At 34.2% G+C, this 20,869-nt stretch overlaps 1 protein-coding gene across 1 annotated transcript in view; it reads left to right on the top strand.

Annotated features, from left to right (window-relative positions):
- The window catches only part of LOC123712858 (sialin), a 50,455-nt gene that overhangs the window by 18,120 nt on the left and 11,466 nt on the right, over positions 1-20,869 (top strand). Inside the window, exons 4-8 of the mRNA XM_045666183.1 lie at positions 1,471-1,604; positions 5,262-5,464; positions 14,189-14,275; positions 14,833-14,963; positions 16,207-16,356. Of these exons, the coding sequence (XP_045522139.1) occupies positions 1,471-1,604; positions 5,262-5,464; positions 14,189-14,275; positions 14,833-14,963; positions 16,207-16,356 (705 nt within the window). The remainder of the gene's footprint in view (positions 1-1,470; positions 1,605-5,261; positions 5,465-14,188; positions 14,276-14,832; positions 14,964-16,206; positions 16,357-20,869) is intronic.

The following is a 20,869-nucleotide window of genomic DNA, read 5'->3' as shown; positions in this document are numbered from 1 at the left end:
TGTCAATGCGGTAAGAAAGAGACAGCCTCCTGTGCCTGAACGCCGACACTTTGGGTGTTAGGCATGCGAATCCTCAAGATGTTTTCCTTCACCGTTAGAGCTAATGTTTAATGCGCACATAGAAAGTCCATTGGCGCACATCATACACAGTCATTGTAGCGCCATTGATTTTTTTTTCAAACATGATATACCTAGAGAGTGGTTAGATAAAACATATATTGTTTTACATTCCTGCTTTAGATCGATTCTTTGACACCCAATCCCTTATTATTTAACATCTATGTATTAGACAAAAAATAAACATTTAATTATAAATAATTTTATTAATCTTCTGATTGTATAAAAGCATAATCCTCTTCAAGGAATATTGTATTCCATAACGCTTTATGCGGTACCTAAAACAATATCAAACATTTCTTTGGTACGGTAATCGCCCCTATGACGCGTTCTCGTATAACGCGGTTTTCGGTCCCATATAGCGCACTATTTACTGTATACCTAAAACTTTACGAAACAAGTTTAGGTAACAGGAAAATATTCAAGCTATCTAATAAGAAGGAAAAAAATACATTCTTATCTATATCAGGGCTGGTAAAAACCCAACAGTTAATGGACGAAAGCTTTAATCGTCTTAACAGCAAGAGTAAGCCTCCTGATTATTTACTGCAATATAATTTCAAAGAAAGGTCACCTACTCTAGAACTTCCAACAGCGATTCCAAAGTTTTTGTAAATTAGAATGTAGTTCTCTCAATATTTGTAGCGCTAATAGTGCCTTGATCGCAGAACAAAAAGTTATTATTGGGGCCTACCAACATTCCCATGGGCCTTCCGACCTCGCGGTCATGGGGACCGGGTCGCGACTGAATCAATGGGAGATGATCTTTGCTCTGCACCGTCACCGGTGTACTCTCTTGACTCCCTACAAATACGCTATTTCTGTCACGTGCGTATTATCCACTGGGGGGCTGCGGACAACACAAGCAAAGGGCTTGTCTTCGGTCGTCCTCTCGTCCAGTGCTCGCTTCAAATACTTCTTCGCGGCATCAATCTCACTTATGCGAAGCCAAGCGCGTGCGAATCTACGCAGCACCTCACCTCTGTGGCTACGAGATCCGCTTATTTGGTCCTGGATGACCGTCGGTATCGCTATTGGAAGTTAGAGTGTCCCAATGTTAAATGATGGACACCAGGATGCCCACCGACAATGAAAGAAGGCTCGTAAACCGGATTTTTGAGAATCTGGTTCAAGCAGTGGTGCGGCAAAAAGGGCCTCACAAACGCTTAGTTGTGGAACATCGAGGTTATACGGGTGTAATTACATTTCTGCCTCAACATTGGATAGGACAACTTAGCTGATGTTAATCCAAATTACCAAAAAAGTTTGTCATTGAAACTTATATTAATAGGTTAGGGAATAATTTATATTTAATTAATTAAAACACATACATACATGTTCCTATTTTTGCAGCACCCAGAACATATAACACAGACCCGCTATCATTGGGATACAAAGCAGAAGAATCATCTGCTTGGCTGCTTCTTCTGGGGCTATGTCCTCACAGAGGTTCCAGGTGGTCGACTTGCAGAGGTTATAGGCGCAAGGTATGTAAATTACGGAAATGGAATTCCTTTATTGTATTGCAAAAAATAATTATTTTTTCTGATGTGACACCAACGTACATATACATGACAGCTGGCATTTAGCTATTTTTTATTTATGCTCTGTGGTTGTATTAATTTAATAACAGAGTAGTTGCATAATTGTACTTTGGGTATAATACCTGGCGAACCCCGAGGGCCCACCTTTAGGGCGTGTAAGGGGATGTTTTTAGTGGGTGGTGTTTCGCTACCCCTCCGAATAGCAAGAGGCTTGGAGTGATGAACCAGCCCCAAAAAACCTGCGTCCGGCTCGACATCTATGGCGCGGGCTAGCGTAAGCCCATTTTCACTTTATTGAAAAATAAAGTTTTGTATTTACACATAATATTAACAATAAGTAAATAATAATATGTATATAAATAATATGTATGGTTGTATGTGTGAGAGTCTTACGTCTTAATAAAGATATACAATTTAAACCAAAAACAATAAATGTTAATAAAACACGACGTGATATTCGATGCAATTCACAATTTCCGGTGTGAACTATGCGACCGGAAACTGCCAAATGAATATCTCTATATATGGCAAGAATATTCGACAGCCACGGTTAAGGATGTAATATGACCTTCGGGTGAGGTTTTTATTTATCGAAATTTCTCGTCACTTAATTTTTAAATAATTACTTACCTGCTTCAAATTGAACATTTATTATTATTTTATTATTTTTAATTCGATCTAAACTAAAATTGGTCATGTAATAGTCGGTTACATCTTAAGGTATTCATGATTCAAGCATAACGAAAATGTGTATGACGAATTTGACTTCATAAGTTCTGATAGTCCTCATTTTACCTTTTGTATTTCAATAAATTTTGTTCTTCACGTTTATTTAAGTCAGAAATTATTAAAAGAATACATAACTAGTTATGCATTTGATTACAAGGAAAATCTTAAGAGATATAGAAATACCTAATTTTCGGGTAAAATCACTGCGACTGCGACCACTAAGGATAGTTAGTGGTTAGACTGGAGGTCGGCAACACATCCGCTAGCCCCTGAGGTTGCTGGTGTCAAGGAAGGTTATCACTTTATCCAAAGTCACCTGTCCCAAAAAAAGGTTGGAGAAACTATTCGTTATCCTGCCTCCACAGAGATACCATAGTTTTAAAATGACTCCGAAAAATAACGCCTGTTAGCAGTTAGTAGGATTTAAAACGGGTTTAAAGTTCCTGATAACACAATCAATGAGGACATAATTCATGAATTTAAATGGAAACCGGTTTATGAGTAAGCTGTTATCTAGGTCGTACTAAGTTCAGATGTTTTATTTGGATGAAACGAAACGTGACCATTTTAGTATGCTTACTATCTAAAAAAAATATCTTTATTATGGAATATAAGATACAGGTGTCACTTATACCACGTATTTAAATTTGTATCGCATTAACCTAATCATCGGCAAAGAAGACGGCCGGCGATAAGAGTGCTCGGTACTCTTTTAAAATATCAATTTATCATACAAAATAACAATGAAAAACATAGATAGAAGAAACCAGAAGGAGGGAGATACAGTCCGCTCTTTATTTGTATTAAATTACAAACTGAAGGGAATCCTCGCAGTCCAGGTTCCAGAATCGGTACCCGTTAAAAAGCATGACTTGTCAACCATATTTGATGGAATTAAACTATCACACATCACGACCGCCTCAGTCAGATTTGAGAAAGCAGGACTTCTCCAGGTAACTCGTATCTAAGGATCGTGGTCAGCTGTATAAGTTCTGGCGCGAATAATTTCACTCCACCTACATACGTTTTGAGGACGACGACTCTATGACTCCATCAGTCCATCTCGTTGGCGAACGCGCGATCTTTGGCCTTCGGTATTTCCAGTCACGATAAGCTTCTCTAGGTACTCGTCGCCCCTACGCATTGTGTCACCAAAGTACGAAATGCTGCGTTGTCGTCATATGGTTGTTAAGTTTTTTTGGCTGCTGAAGTCTGGTGAAGTTTTTAGAACGGTCATGTTTTTCGGATATAAGTGCCTCAACAGCTATTTCAATTGACTATTTATTGCAAAATTGTTTAATGTTAAAAAATTGGGGTTCAGACCTATTTTTCAATATTTGAAAATCTCTGGTAGAAGTTTGTAAGAAAGACACATCGCCTTTCCGGGGACGGATTTTGGTCAGTTCTATTCCGGAGCTTAGATAAGCCATTGGGTATCGCCGATCATCGGGTCGGCGTCATGCTGATGCAGGCACTCCTAAGGTGTAGCCTTAGGAGTGGGGGAAGGCGAGGTGGTATGGAGCTAAACGGCATTACCCTAAGTATAGTCTATAGTCAGACGAGGCTAAAACTTGGCAATTAAAAAGAGTAGCGGAGAGTTTATTACCAGTTCTTCTCGTCCGTTCTTGATTTGAGAACTGGTAGTAAATTTAAAATTAGAAGCATTTTCATATGTATGTGTCTTAGGTATCAAGATCTAGATCGGTGTTTTAATTTTATTGTATAATGAGACCATACACTCAAACACGAATCTATGACCTAAAGATATATGAAAACTATATGGCATATGTAGACAGCGGGATGAAGCAAGCGATATAAAAGGTTTCTTGCAAAATAATTAGGAAATAGAAATTTGTTCAATAAATTGTTATTTTATTGTGACATTATGATAATTAATATAAGATTAATCTTTAAGATAAAAATAACATAATATTGCTAACACAAATGAATATAACAAAAAACATTATATTTATTTTTTTTCTAAAAAAAGTACATCTATATAATAAAGTTAAGGAAAGTATACTTTGTTCTTGGCAAGAAATAAAAAGGCTTTTTTTTCATTCTTATGGATATGGAGAAACATAGCAAAATGTTCCGTATGTTAGTAGCTACTGAAATGGTAGGCTAAGCAAAAATTCATATTGAGGCGAAACGAAGTCCTCGGGGACAAGCAGTTAATAATTTTGTTATGAATCCATTCAATTGGACTAATAAAAATTGATTAATATACGTTCATACTAATTAATATAGCTATAAATAGCTTATTACTACGATTACTTATTACTAAGATTTAATTGCTATTATCATACACGTGTATGCTTATTAACATTTATAAAACAATGTCTTCAAAATTTTTATATTTTAAAGTGGGTTAAATTCTTTATATAAATGGTTCCGAGGCTTGATAAATAGATCAAAGTTACTATTTGATACTTCAAGGAACAATCTAGAAGGCAATGCGGGCTGAATACGCGCGTATGCGCAATCATGCTGCAAATATGCGTGTTTGTTTTCGCAAAACAATGTGGGCGTAGCATGATATCACCAATTAACTAAACATGACTTTCTTCAGTTATTATTGAGATAATGGTATAATTACACGGTCATATTCATTACCTCCATACTCAGAGTCGGCAATTATCTCTAAAATGTCTGAAGAACAGAGCAACTTTGCTTAATTCGATTTTTTAAAATATTTTTTTATATGACTCGATACCACAACCAACAAATTGCAAAATGCAAATTTAAAAGATCAAGTAGGGCAGATATAAAGCTGCGCGTAGCGCGTTGAGGTGTTACAACAGTTCAAAAACACGTTTAAATTGACTTAAAAACACAACTGAATCCTTATCAACATTTACGTTTTTATAGGCGAGTCTTCGGCTACAGCACTCTTCTTGCCAGCATCCTCACCCTTCTCTCCCCTGGTGCTGCCGCTCTTGGCTTCGGCTGGATAGTGGCATTACGAGTAGTTCTCGGCTTCCTCTTGGGAGCAACATGGCCTGCTATTCTTCCCATGGCCTCCAAATGGATCCCTCCAATGGACAGATCGAAGTTCATGTCAAACATGATGGGTAAGTTATATATATCTAGAACTGTAATAACACCCCTATATCAGCATTTTTCTAGCATCAGAAACCATTTCAGAGAAAGAAATGATAGGAACCGAATAAAGATCCAAAATTAATTGTATACCCCAATTCAATCAAAACCAAATGAGCTGTATTATTTACACATTAAAGCCTTAGTAATATAATAATAATCATTTATCCTCGACATCCTATTTACAAACATTATATACAAAATAAATATACAATTTTATCACACTAAGATGCGGCCCCTGTGTGGAGAAGGCCTCCTCAATTCCTCCAACATATTTTATTAAAGGAATAGGTATAACAATAGGTATGCCAAAAATAAAAAGTAACACCACATTGGTTCTAGACCAATATAATCTATATTCTAGAGTTAATATAATCTATTTTCCAACATTCCTGATGCTATGAACGAATTATTCCTTGATTTTAAGTCCCCTTCGCTGTAGACATTTTATTCATCTTAATTATTACCGCAGTATACTAATAGTAATTTAATTCCGTCAATTTCGCTACTTAAAAACAATAAAGGCGTCCTTGTCACCAAATATGATCGACAATTACGGAAGAATAACACTCTAACCCCGCGAATATCAATCTGGAACTGCGTCATTGTTATTCAACGTTATCTAAGTAAAATGGCGTCGGAGGCGCGCGCAGGCGTGGTATCTGACGTCAGCGGTGTACGCTGTTGTGATTGGTCGGTCATCTGACCGCGCGAGTTAACCTTGCGCAACAGTTGCTATGCGCGCGCACATTAATGCAACGGTATTTTAGGTCACTCTGGAACGAAGGCGACGTTAATTCGATATGGAAGTTAGAGCTTTTATCAGATTTGTTTATATGATATTTTTGTTATTACTGATGTATGATGTCAATAACCCCAACTCGAGACTTGGCAGTGGAAATGATTTCAAAAATTTAGTGTTAAGCGTACACAATACGTTTTTAAAAACGAAGCGGGAATTAAGTTCTGTGGCGGTTGTTGTATGGATAATGGATATTATGTTAAATGAATAGTGAAACATTTTGTTTGAAGCTTTAGCTTTAGCTTTTGAAGCAACAGACTTTAATGGTTAAAAAAAGTTAGTAGTGGTACGGTTGCGACGCTAACAAAAAACTAACTTAAGTTATTAAAGAGTTCGTAAATCTAAGTGATACTTATGTTATTGGACATTATAGGAAACAAGAATGTTAAATTACAATTTATGAGTGTGGTAATAACTAAAGCTCATATTAGCTTCAAGTGTGCGATGATTGTTTACATTTTGTTTACGATTTTAAATACTTATCAACTAAAATATTATATATATACTAGCTGACCTGGCAAAAGTCCTTTTGCCATATATATTATTTCCATGAAACATTTTTTTAGTTCAATAAAAAATAGGGGTTGATCGTAGAGGGGTGACAGTTAAACGTTGTATGTATTTTTGTATGTTGTATCATAAAAGAATAAAACAAAAAAATAAAAATCCTTTTTTTGGCGTGGACACCTCTTATCACTTATATTATGTTTAAAATATAGATAGTAGCCGATTCTCAGGCTTACTGAATATGCATAAAAAAATTCATAAGCATCGGTCGAGCCGTTTCGGAGGAGTATGGGAACGAACATTGTGACACGAGATTTTTAAATTATTATTATTATTATTACATATAAAATATATATGTAATTCAACATAACTCGGATGGAGACTTTTTTGACAATTAACTAACATAATGCTCGATTTATGGATTTTGTAAATGCTTTATTACCATTTAACATAATCGAAAACTAAAGATTGGATATAGAAAATGATTTACCTGTAAAACATTATTTTCACTAGTCTTGCAAATATTTAAAGAACCTTATACTAGAAACGGAGCACAGTGATGGCATAGTAGGTCTAGCGTTCGACTCCCATGATGTCCTAGGTTCGAATCGAATTAGGTCGAAAGCATCGTGAGGAAACCTTGCCTTAGACCCAAAATGTCGGCTGGTGTCAGGCACAGAAGGCTGACCTTGCCTATAAACAGATACAGAAATCTGTGGCCCAGACTTGTAGCGACATTGATTTATTTGTATAATAAAAACGCAAAAGATGACAAACTCGGATGACATTAAGACACGAGATTTATTGAGCTCTAAAAATATAGGTTCGGCAAAAATATTTCCATAAATCACAAACAATGAATGCACTGAAGTATTTCCGAACCAATTCGACTTAGGGTCCTTCAAGGAAAGAGCGTACCAATTCTTGAAAGGCCGGCAGCGCACTTGCGAGCCTTCTGGCAATGTGAATGCCTATGGGCGGCGATCACTTAAGATCAGATTAGTCTCCTGCTCTTATTTATAAAAAAGCCAGTAAGTCGGCGATAAAATAACAATAAAAAACTTTTTATTCTTTCTTATAAAACAAGAAGTTAGATTAAGTTAGATTACTTACAAACAATTATTAGTTTTGTTAGAAATTAAGTTTGTATCCTAAATTTACTTGTGTTAGTTTTTCCTTAACCTTACTATTAAACTATTATTCTTCATTCTGTAAGACCTCCTCTGTAGGTGAAGGCCTCCTCCAAAGATAGGCAGTCCTCTCTAGATTGGGCTGCTTGAATCCAGTTATTCAGTTAAGCGATCCTATGTTGAGAGTGTTTATTATTGTATGTTAAAATGTACAGTTTTCCTGTTGTAGTAGTCTTAGTAAAATAACTATCTTACTCAATTATAAATACTTTAAAGATATCATATGTGCAGCGTCTGTTACGTGGCATTTGGCAGGGGATAGGAATAAAATTGCGACTCAAATCTGAATGAGGTTAATAATAGCACGAATGCCCCTTAATAGCTTACACTCCCCTTGGCTCTGCGACCCAAAAGAGTCATTCCGAAACATTCATCCCAGACCTGTGTCCCACCAATTGCTGGCTTGCTGGTGAAGGAAACTTAGTAAACAATTTGTATGACGCAATACTTGTCGATTAAAAAGAGTGCCGAAAAGATTCTTGCCAGTTCTTCTTTTCTACGCCTTTGACTTGAACTGGTAGTAAATGTAAATTTACAATTAATTTAACTTCTTTTTGACGTTCATAGGTGTACCTGTTTATCTATATGAATAAAGTTATTTTGAGTTTGAATCATGGGAAGGAGCTGGCCTACTGGCCTAGGTATCGACAGACTTAAATGAATTTAATTATACACGATAAAATAAATTGCCATGTATATTAAAATAGATATCTTGAAAGATATACTATAGATATAGAATTATGTATGATATGGTGAACTTTGACAAATAAATAAATGATCTTTAGGAATTTTCAAAATCTTATAACGCTGCTTTAAAAAAATATAAATACTTGCAAAGTTGGCTTAGTAGCTTCAGCGTGCGGTGCGTCTTATCCCTGAGGGCACTCTGAAGCTGTTAATCTATGTTCATTTAACACTCGCTCGTACGGTGAAGGAAAACATCGTGAGGAAACCGGCTTGCCCTAAACCCAACAAGTCGACGTGTGTCAGACACAGAAGCCCCATCACCTTGCTTATTAAAAATAAATTATCACGATACAGATATCTTAGGCCTAAAAGGTAGCGCCACTGGTTCATAAATAAATTAAATAACAGTTTAATTAGTCTTTTAAAGCCTGGACTTGTTACCATAGGAACGAGTTCTTTTCCACGTTAAAATGGTAACTATGACAACAACCACGTTCATTATACTCGTAGGAGAATTGAGTTTTAACGTTATAAAAAAACGTACGTTTAATAAGGACGTCAAAACTTGATCTTTAAAACGAATAAAAATACTAATTATTATCAAACATTTACTTTATCAATCATTCTTACATTAATGTACTTTAATACTAAATCATATAATCCACATTATATTGTTTTTTTTAGAAATAAAGCTTATGTTACTCGGGACTTATGAACCATCGGAAAGAACTCATTGTCCTATAGGTCGGCAACACCCGAGAGACCGTTGAAGTTGCAGGGCGCTACTTTCTATATAATGCAAATGCTCGTTTGTAATATAAAATTTTTCCTTAAAATAAAGTTCTTGTGAAGTTTGTGTAGGAGAATCAAGCAGCAAGCAAAAGTGTTTGGTTATTTTTTGGATTGTATTTTAGACAGATTTCACTCCGTGATACGTAATACATATTTTATCAGAGAATAATAAATATTGACGTAATATTACAATAATATTTATGACGATATGTCGTAAACAGTCGTACGCAAATCAGTACAGTAACATTAGGGTCAGGAGGGGGATTGTATTGTAGGGAAGCCATGCTTCATTAAATGAATGGGACATTATAAAAGAGTAGTGTTGCCCTAGTGGCTTCAGCGTGCGACTCTCAACCCTGAGGTCGAGGGTTCGATCCCCGGCTGTGCACACTTTCTATCTGCGCATTTAACATTCGCTCGAACAGGAAAACATTGTTAGGAATCCAGCTTGCCTTAGATCCAAAAAGTCGACGGCATGTGTCAGTCAAAGGAGGCTGATCACCTACTTGCCCAGTAAATGAAGTAATGATTGTGAGACATAAATCTGAGCCCCAGATAGTTTGTAGCACCATTGAATTTTTTAAAGGTGGGGACACAAAAAGCTAGATAATAATGTCTCAGTACACAGATGTTAGACCCAGATCAAAAAGGTTGCAACACTGATGTATTTATTAGATTTTTTAAAAATCATGATTATATTTAAGATAGGAAATAAAACGTGCAAAAACTCGGATTTCTTCGTGTAGCCTTAAGAAAATCTCTTCTCTATATATATAAAATTCTCGTGTCACAATGTTTGTTCCCATACTCCTATGAAACGGCTTGACCGATGCTTATGAATTTTTTATGCATATTCAGTAAGTCTGAGAATCGGCTACTATCTATATTTAAAACTCCTAAGTGACCACCCAAAAAATTTTTTTTTTGTTTTTTATTTTTTTATGATACAGCATACAGAAATACATACAACCCTTAATTATCACCCCTATTTTTTTATAGTAGATAGGTTATTTTTATTGACTAAAAAAATGTTTGCTGGAAATAATATACATGGCAAAACTTCGTTTACCGGGTCGGCTAGTATATGTATACATTTATTTCTGGCTTTGTAATTCAGTAAGTCATATCACAAACAGATAAAATTTGTAAAATCGTATATTTATTATTTTATATTGTTGTGTAGTTATTAAGTAACTTAGTAACAAGTCAAGTTATCTTTAGAGGCTTAACGTTAAGTCTGGCTTACAGTCAAAATAAGTATCCACATAGTCGTAATCGTACCCCAAAATAAAATTAAACTTATAATTGGGTTAAAAGAAAGTAAATCGAATTCTTCATACCACGTCCTGTCTAGCAAAGCCAAAACACATTTTTGCGGCTGCAATCCATACCTGAACCCAGGACTATCATTTTATGTAAACACCAAAACCCAGACATAAAGTAATTGCGATAAATTGCTATATTTTGCATTAAAAATTATGAATTTAGATTGTGCTAAAAGCAAAATGGTCATGTCTGAGACAAGACGGCCGTTATGCTGATGGAAGATTACCAGAACATCAGTAAATATTGGCCACCCTTTGACCTAAAGAGGCGATGGAATCATACTGTTCATTGATTGATATCATCGCTGAATAGGAGCAAAAGTTCACATCGTAATTACTCATAAGACCTAATTATTAGTTAAATTTAATCATATTCATATTTTATATATATATGTAAATGTTTAATAACACAACAAAAGTTTTGTACATATTAAACTTAGATAGTAAAAATACTTATTTTTTATTTATTTTTATTTATTGTATAAATGATATAGTATTATCTTTGGTTAACATAGCTTCTATACATTGAAATAAAATTTAAATTTTTCGACGTTTCGCGTGCTTTACAGCGTGCGTGGTCACGGTGACTAACAAAATGTTAAATAATTATAAGTTTATAATAATACAAATAGCTTTAATCCGGTAAAAAAATTGTTTTCTTTTAATGTATAAATGATCTTAATATAAACGAAGTTGGTGTGGTGGAAACACAAACTGTACACAGTTTTTCTGTCCACCAGGACGTCGAACATATTTAAATCATTAACATATATACTAAGGCCAGTGACATACAAACTATAACATTATAACAATCAAACCATTAAAATTGCCATAAACCAATTGAAACAATGAGGCGCCATAGATATGCAAGAAACCTGTTCTTGTCAAGAATTCTCATTCGTATACAGGTGAGTTCTTATATTCGAATATGTTTTAAATGACGTCTGATTAGCCTTACATATATAAACATTCGAATTGAGCCATTTTAAAGATTTTTTTGAGAGAAATGGGCAGTTCATTCTACCGCGCGGAATAAAATATGGTTACTGGAGAGAGATATATAGGAGGACAAAAAAAGATGTACAGACGACGTAATAGAAATATCTAGAAGCAAGTTGCGAGCCTTCTGGTAATGTGAGTACAAGCTAAGCAAGCACGTTCATTTCATAACCAAGCGTCTCTTAAGGCAATTTTCATCACTACTATGTAGAACCAGCTCGCTGAAGTATTCCCAAACCAATTCTTAGTTTACCACATCATACATTGTAGTATCTACGGTATTTGTAACTCTTTTATCTAAAATGTATTACAATTTAGGTAAACATAAATGTTACAAAGAATTAAATAAAAATACTAGTAATTTATGACTTATTGTTAAGCAAAAACTAAGATGAGTTACGAGATAGGCACTTAACAATACTTTCTTTAAAACCGATCAGCCTACTACCGAATTTATCCAGCTCCGGATAAGCACTGTTCCATCCGGTAAAATTGCGAAGAATTCGAAAGAGAGTTGCCTGAACTCCTAGATTGGTTTGAGCAGAAGGAATTTGGAAAAAAAGCTGATTTGGGACGCCAATTTTATTGTCCTGTCATCTAGGTCACTGCTCTGTATTTGATTTAGCATACACCGGCTTAAGATCCCCGATCGTACTGTAATGTCGTATTGAAATTTCTAAAGTGTTTTTATATATATAAAACGGTGTCAAAAGAATCCATTAAAATAAAATATACAGAAAAACAATAAGAATATTCCGGTACTAAATTGTAGATTCATTTCACACATTTTCATCCTATTCATATCAATGAGACAATGGCTCTTATTAGAATTTATTACTTTTGAACCTATGTACCTCTTACGTAATATGTTATGTAACGGAATAGTATGATCAAGTGATTGAGCAAGTATATAGGGTTTATATAACACTAGCGGATTCGACAGACGTTATCCTATACACACGTCTTACATACAAAAAATATATCTAATAATGTAAAGCATTCTCTACTCAACTTGAACACACAAAAACATCATTCAAATCTGTCGAGTCGTATTTACGAACACATGCAGAAAATATTTATATATATACGAGCTGTTTATTTGCTGTATAGATAAATAACCTATAAACTGACTGCAGAGCCATCTGCCGGGCCATCTAAATCATCCAGGACGCCACACACAGTAATATTATAATTGAATTCTTAATACCTAATTCGGATGTGAGGGTGTGTAGGTGTGCTCAAGATGCAGCATTAGCTTTGGATATTCGTAATACTCCATTTAAGCATATTCCATTGCTTCAATAAGTCAATGCTTTATTTGGGGTCGTATGTCCGGGCTGCGCGATAGTTGGTCTTGCTGTGACTAACGTCAATTAATCATGATTACGAGTCTGGTATGCAGGAATATGTAATATATATTTTTTGAAATTTGTTTATGGTCTATCATAGATAATAGAACAGTCCCAAGTTCTCCTGATGATTTGATGGCGCTCAAATCGTTGTAAAAACTGAAAATGTGTCCAAAAATAAAAGCAAAAATTTCATAATCAATATTAACATTTCCTCGTGTTGACATTGGCGAATTCTTAAGGTCAAAACGTCTTCCTCGTTACTGCCTAGACCCAGTTCCAGCAGCCGAGGGCAAGGGCTACCGTAATGCGCACATCAAGGCTTTGTCGTTTACCGGCTGATTTTTATAGGAAGTAATATATTTGTGGCAATATCTTTAGGCTTAAATATTTATTTATTGGAACAATTATCTGTAATGTAAAAAGAATGTGTAGTGCAGTACAGTGTTAGCTTCAGCGTGCGGCTTCCATCCTTGAGGTCGTAGGTTCGATCTCCGCTTTGCTCCAATGGACTTCCTGTCTATGTGCGCATTTAACATTCGCTCGAACAGTGAAGGAAAACTCAAAGCTGATCGCCTACTTGACAAATTAATATGAAATAAGAAATTTTAGCCCCAAACCCAAAAAGGTAGCGCCACTGATTTATTTTTGTAATTGTGTTTTCACTGTTTTCTTTGAATGGATATATGAATAATGTTTAAAGTACATCATCTTTTTGTTGTTCGTTATACAATTACATTATCATTAAGTTATTCCGAATGATGCTTAAAACTATACATTCCAATTTCAAAAATAGTGTGTCACCAAGGCGTTTCTTTATTTTTCGACAAAAGGCGCGAAATTTCTATAATCTATGTCAAATTGCTGTTATCTGTGGCGTTTGTTACCTCATTTATAAATCAATTATACAATTTATTATAATAAATAGTCTATAAAAATTTATAATAATACTAACAATTATGTATAAAACAGAAACTGCATATGTTGCATAATCTTATTAGTAATTCTGATTTTGATATCATTTTCATTAATGTTTTGTTAACAGCATCGTCCCTTGGAGCAGCGCTTACAATGCCTATCTGCGGCTTCCTCATCGCGCACTTCGGGTGGGAATCAGCCTTTTACTTTACTGGTACGTTCATAATTAATATGGTGAGGTTCGAATGTACAGGCGCTAATTAAAGATTTAAGATGGCGCCTGGTATACCGGTATCTAATATAATAAATACCGGTGACTTCAGAACTGGTGCTTTCCTCGCTCAAGCAACAAGTATCACAATGCAGCGATGAAATGCCAGCATTAAAGGCACCTTTAAATGAATTTTATAGAAAAAAATAATTTAATTTAATCAATTATTTATATATGTGAAAAAAATCAAATTTAATAGATTTCTAGTGTCTTAATAACATGAGAGTGACAAGGACAAAACATCTGATAGACACGAGGCATAATTTGAGGGCAGTTTAGGCGTGAGTTTATGAATAATTAATGTTAAAGCTGTGATGAAAGCGTGATCTTAAGGTCGTGCGTTCGAATCGCCGTTGGTAACACCTTAACATCGTAAGAACGGGATTGATTTACATCCATCATGATCACCTAATTGCCTATTTAAATACGTTATTAAAAAAAATGTTAAGAACTCTAAACAGGGCAATGAAATCGTAAAGTGTAAAATTAATACATTCTAGGTATTATCGGTATTATGTGGTCCGTGGCATGGTTCGCGGTTGTATACGATTCACCTGCGCAGCATCCACGCATCTCTGATGCTGAGAGGAACCACCTTATGAAGGCACTGCCACAGGACTCCAACAAAGGCGTAAGTATTAACATATTAAGTTCGCAAAACAGTATTTGGATAATTTCTTACACTCTTTTTATGAGTGTAAACAATTCGACAGAAAGAGACGAAAGAATACTTTCAAAGACTAGTTTAGTTTTTTATGAAAATATTAAATAAGGTTTTATTACTATTTTAATTTCGTTTATCATCTCGTCAGGATCTTTATTTCTGCTACAATGTTATTTACATATAAACAACGTGTTTGTTTACACTGTATACAACACATAATATAACAATACAAAGAATCAGCAACAATGTATGATTACAGAATAACTTAACAATAACACACAAATCAATAATTTACTGTCAGATATCTCACGTCACGTTTCTTAAAGGCGCCAACGCGCACTTCTAATAAACGTAGGCAATAAAAAGTGTTTTTTTGCTCAATCATCGAACACATAAGGAGGACAATGAGATACTTATGATTATGTTATAGAAACGATATCTCTCTCAAATCTAATTAAATCATTAAAAGTAAAATAAGTGTGGAAAGGAATTTTGTCTAATTACAATTATAATAAAAAATATTATTCAGTTTATTCCTAAAGGGTTACTAGATCCTGTTTGGTGTAAAAATAATAAGTGAATTATTGTTATTGCTAAAATTATAAATGCGCGGAACTATGTGGAACCAGCGGCCCACTGAAATATTTCCGAACCGACTTAGGGTCCTTAAAGAATAGAGCGTACAAATTTATAAAAGGGTAAAATTTTGGGTTAAAGAATAGCGAACTCACGCTAAAAACAAAGATAAGACCTTGACAATACAAAAAAAAATCAGGCTAATAAATATACTGGATATATGTACATAATTATCATGGCGTTATACATATAATTCGTCTTTGGTAATAACTTCAAGGTGAAAAATTTACATTTGGCAACAAATAATTCAAGGTTTTTCAAACAGTTGAACAAATACTAAAAAGTGTTGTCAATTGTTTTTTTTAAATTTTCTGTGATTGTATAGATTGATGTTAATTTCGAACGGTTCTTTGTGTTTTATTTATTTATTGAAGTACATATATAATATATATCGCAGACTAGCTTAATAAGCAATTCAATTAACAGCCTAGCCTTTAAACTAAACGGCGCCGTTTAAATAGCGGCCTGAAAGATATTCAGCCAGTTGATCAAACCGCCGGCCCAATCTCTCGAACATTGCCGCAGAATCTATGCAATAGAGGCTGATAGTAATTATATGATATACACTTTCCAGCACAGGCCAGTACCGTGGCGCAGTTTGCTGACGTCAGCACCCGTCTGGGCCATTGTGATAACCCACGGGGCCTCTGTCTTCGGCTACTTCACCGTCGTCAATCAACTGCCTACTTACATTGAGAGCATACTCAATTATAGTATAAAGCAAGTGAGTACCATTTGTGTGACAGTATATTTGTTTGTATTATATGTAGAGCAGTGTTGGCCTAGTGCGTTCAGTGTGCGACTCTCATCCCTAAGATTGTAGGTTCGATCCCCGGCTATGCACCAATGGACTTTCCTTCTACGTGCGCATTTAACATTCGCTCGAACGGTGTTATCCTCCGTGAGGAAAACGGCTTGCCTTAGACCCAAAAAGTCGACGGCGTGCGTCAGGCACAGAAGGCTGATCACCTACTTGCCTATTAGATTAACAAGTGATCATGAAACAGATACATAAATCTGAGGCCCAGACCAAAGGAAAACAATTTTTTACACATCAACTGAAATAAATTATGTGGATTAAGTAAACAATAGTATATTCATTATATATTCACGCCATTTCCCCTAAGGGGTAGGTTAAGACCACGAATCTCCACTTAATACGGTTCTGACATACCTCATCCATATGACATTTACCATGCTCGTCGGTTATGAGTGTTTTTAATCTTTAATACCTCCTGGATTTGGTCAGGGTTCGAAAACGCCTACCCAACCCGACTTATCCACGATTGTCCTTTCAACTTACTAACTGCTTCTCATTCCACATAGCCATACCACTTAATCATTCCCTTTCGTATCCTTGACACCATGTCCACACTGCCCAACTATTTAGTACTTATTACAATTTTAATTAGTAACAAAGACAGAGGATGTATTAAAAAATGTATTAGCTGTTATCGAAATATCAAACGCTTTATGAAAACAATTAAACAATCTTCAATTAGGATTTTGTACGATCTGTTTACTCAAGCTTCCTTACGCTCCGAGGGTTAAGCCAGTCGCAGGCACTCTTCGGCATTAACATTCATTTAGCATTAAATTTTTCTTTTAAAACATTTGACAGCTAGCCTTTGATTTTGTTTAACCCTGTAACAAATTTAAAAAAAGTATGAGTACACACGTAAGAAGTGAAACTTCTTTATGACCTTATTTTTCGAAAAATGATATACTATATGCAACTTTACAGAAATTGGTTAAGCAAAGTTAGACATGAATACAATTACTTCATTTTACCTTATTACTACTAAGATTATTATAGAATTTCATTGATTGTAATAGAATCAACTTTGCTAGGGATCAAAGCAAGATGCCACGTAACCAAAAAATGTGACGGTAATTTTTTTTCGAACGCCGATAAAGAAGTTTCACTTCCATTATGTATTATATAACAAATCACTCATAACAGTAACTATATACAATGTTAAGGAAAATTATGAGGATACTTTGAAGTAAACAACGTAGTTAATTTGTATTATAATACGCTTTCGAGACAATCAAAAGTTAATTTTATGGATGGGCACGTGCATGGGAAAATCCTGATTATTTATATCAAAGAATAATTAGTAACAGCAATTTTTATTTATTTTATTAATGCAAGTGACGATGAAGGAGAATTCTTCACCATTCGAGAGATTGAGAAAACCGGCATTAGATCGATCGAATTTCGATTCCACCACTCCAACTCCACCACTCGAATTTATTTGATATTCATTAACACCTTTAGAAGATGTATTGTATAGTAAATACGAATTTACAACCTTGCACACCTTTTTATTATCATCATCTCATCCCTGACTCCAAAAGTAGCAGGTGGTCAGGTCAGGTCAACTCTCACCAGACTGTCATCACAGACACCGGGGTTCATAGGATTTGTTTCTTTCTCGTTCTGCTGTGTACATTACAAACTAGAATAATGCTTGTAAATGTTACTTAAGTTTAAAAACCATTAAAACGAGGTCGCCTTCTCCCGACGCGACCGCGCCCTGTTTATTATTTATGAGATAAAATACATATGATAAGGATTACATTAAGTTAATGTTATTATATTAATATTAGTTCACGACCTCCGACGAAGTGGAGACCTCCAATTTCTTCCACTTGTCTATAATCTTCCAATCTTTCCCCTTTATTTTATCTTCCCAGGTTTCTGGCCGCTCTTTCTTTTTTACAAAAACACTATTACACTACATATATTAGTGAGACGGTTGTAGAACTCCAAACAAAATTAAATTCAAAAGCTGGCGAAAGCTTTTTTGTATGAACTATTTGACAGCGGTCAAGAAGAGATTGTGAGGATACGAATAGAAATATATAGACCGTAGATTTTTGGTTTAATACAGTTTCCATTGTGTTCTTTCATGAGAAACGCCAAAGCACAAAAGTTACGACTTGAATAAAAATAAATAACAACTAAATAAACGCAAGTCGATAAAAACCCTTAAAGCTCATACCATGTAAGTTCAATGTCCATCCGTATGTTATCAAGATATAGTACTTCCGATTCTATTTTTATCCTTAACTCGATTCGATAAGATATTTTTAATGTCGCGTAAATCGGGAATTTTGTAGGTTAACCATGATATTTAGTTTAGCTTGTATTTTCACCTCATAAAAAAACGAGTTTTAACTAAACATCGAATAGTGTACATTAAAACTATTTTAACCGAAATGTATTTTCGAGGATACTTACAAAAAAATCATTTACGTACTGTTTTGGTTACTTTTACTGACAAGGAAGGGGGGGGGGGTCGTAATACATTGCAGTAACTCTGCTGACGTAACACTTAAACGACATTTTTTTGAAGCCAAAATATTTCATTTTAAAATAAAATACTATTTTTCACTTCATTTGAAATGGATCAATTACGTAAAAAACATAAGACAATTGTTTTTATTAGGTCAGCTATAAATAACAGCCTATATCTTTGCCTCTTTAGCTTTAAGCATCGACTGTGTTTTCATAGTTATTACTGTTAATTATCTGATATCTGATAAGATTACAATAGTGATAATATATAATAGAAATTCATAAAACAGACTACACATAACACAAAGACAATTATTTTATAAATAGAAATTGCGTCCTCACAACTGAATGAAGAATCCTCGCATTGTATTAAAATATAAAAAATATTATTGAATATTACTACTAGTTTTGATGATGGAAACGTGTTTGTGGTGTCATCATAAAAAATTTTTTTTTATTGAATATAGATGTAATATTATGTATAAGGTATAAAAACGTTTTAGTTTTCTCTGTTTGTTGTAATCTTTTCGTTTCGTTTTTGTATTTTTTAAATTCTACTTAGTTTATAAGGAATTTTAAATTTGTACCGTCGCACTTTACACACCAAACCCCTTAGTGGTTTTTGTTGGTGATTTCTGTACTTTCAGTTTAAATATATAAACAATAATAAAAAAAGCTTAAGTACTCTTTGTATCTGTCTCTTTTTATCACAGCGTATACACTAAAAGACAGAAGGAGACGAAAATTAGCATAAAAACCACTTTGTTGGTGTATCTTTACTCTTTATATTCAAAACATTCTGTGACAGAAATGTGCTTACTGTTTTTCTTATGTCAACATTTTAACAAGCTTTCATTAACCTCAGATCCTTAAACAAACAAATTTCATAATACAGTTTTGTAATTAAAATAAAATTGTATATTTTACCACTTGTGGTTTCAAATATCTTAAGTTCCAACTCTGCGTCTTAGACGCTTGAATTGAATTTTCTTTGGCAACTCTTGAAATTGTAAGAGTAAACAAATCTCACGTAAGCATCCAGCCCTATTGCATCAGCCAAGAAGTGGTCAGCCTCAGGTATTAGTTGAAGTCAGGTTTCTATACAGTTTCCGTTATTTTAGATAGATCGTAAAATAGTAAATTTATTCATATTAATGATAAAATGAGATTTTTTGGATTAGATTCATGAAATGTCCATAAGTGTTCTAATATAAGTGTCTTCAAAAATACACAATACAAAAAAATACTACATATATACATAAAATTATATTTTATCGCTTTAACGCTACAATTAACTGATTATCTTTGAGATAGACGCCGATAGCAGTGCTTTAAACTAAAGTAATATAACTTTGTGTAGCAATAACTTTAAATATTTATCATTATAAAGAGGAAATGTTTGAAATAAATAAATACACAAAATCATAACTGAACTTGGTGTGAATTTACAATAGAAAACAAAATTGGGTAAAAAACAATTAAAAAAATCGCCAAAATGGCTAAGAATAGTAATGACTTAGCCGAACTTTTAAAATACCGTATAATTGGACATGTATAAAGAAAATATCGTGATATCAAACTTTAAAATAAATAGTTAGAAAACATTTTATCTATATGAGTGATTAAATAAATGAAATATAAATTCAATGGACTGGGCCTGTTAGTTACCACTGACTCCAGCACCAGCGGTGCTTGAGTATCATAATACAGCGGGGAAACGCCAGCAATAAAAGTAGACTGCCGCAGGGACTAAACTTTATACATTTGTTTTAATTTTCTATTTAAATTATTCATTTTTAATTATTTTTAATGCTAATTAGGTTAAAAATATTGTTAATATAGTATATTTGTGTGTTATAAATTAAATATATTATATAATTATTCAAAAAACTCAGATTCAATCACAACAGAAAATAAAAACAACATTACATCA

This window comes from Pieris brassicae, chromosome 8 (assembly GCF_905147105.1).
Source record: "Pieris brassicae chromosome 8, ilPieBrab1.1, whole genome shotgun sequence".
Taxonomy (NCBI): domain Eukaryota; kingdom Metazoa; phylum Arthropoda; class Insecta; order Lepidoptera; family Pieridae; genus Pieris; species Pieris brassicae.
Note: the sequence above shows the minus strand (reverse complement) of the source record. Positions and strands in the feature narration are given on the sequence as shown.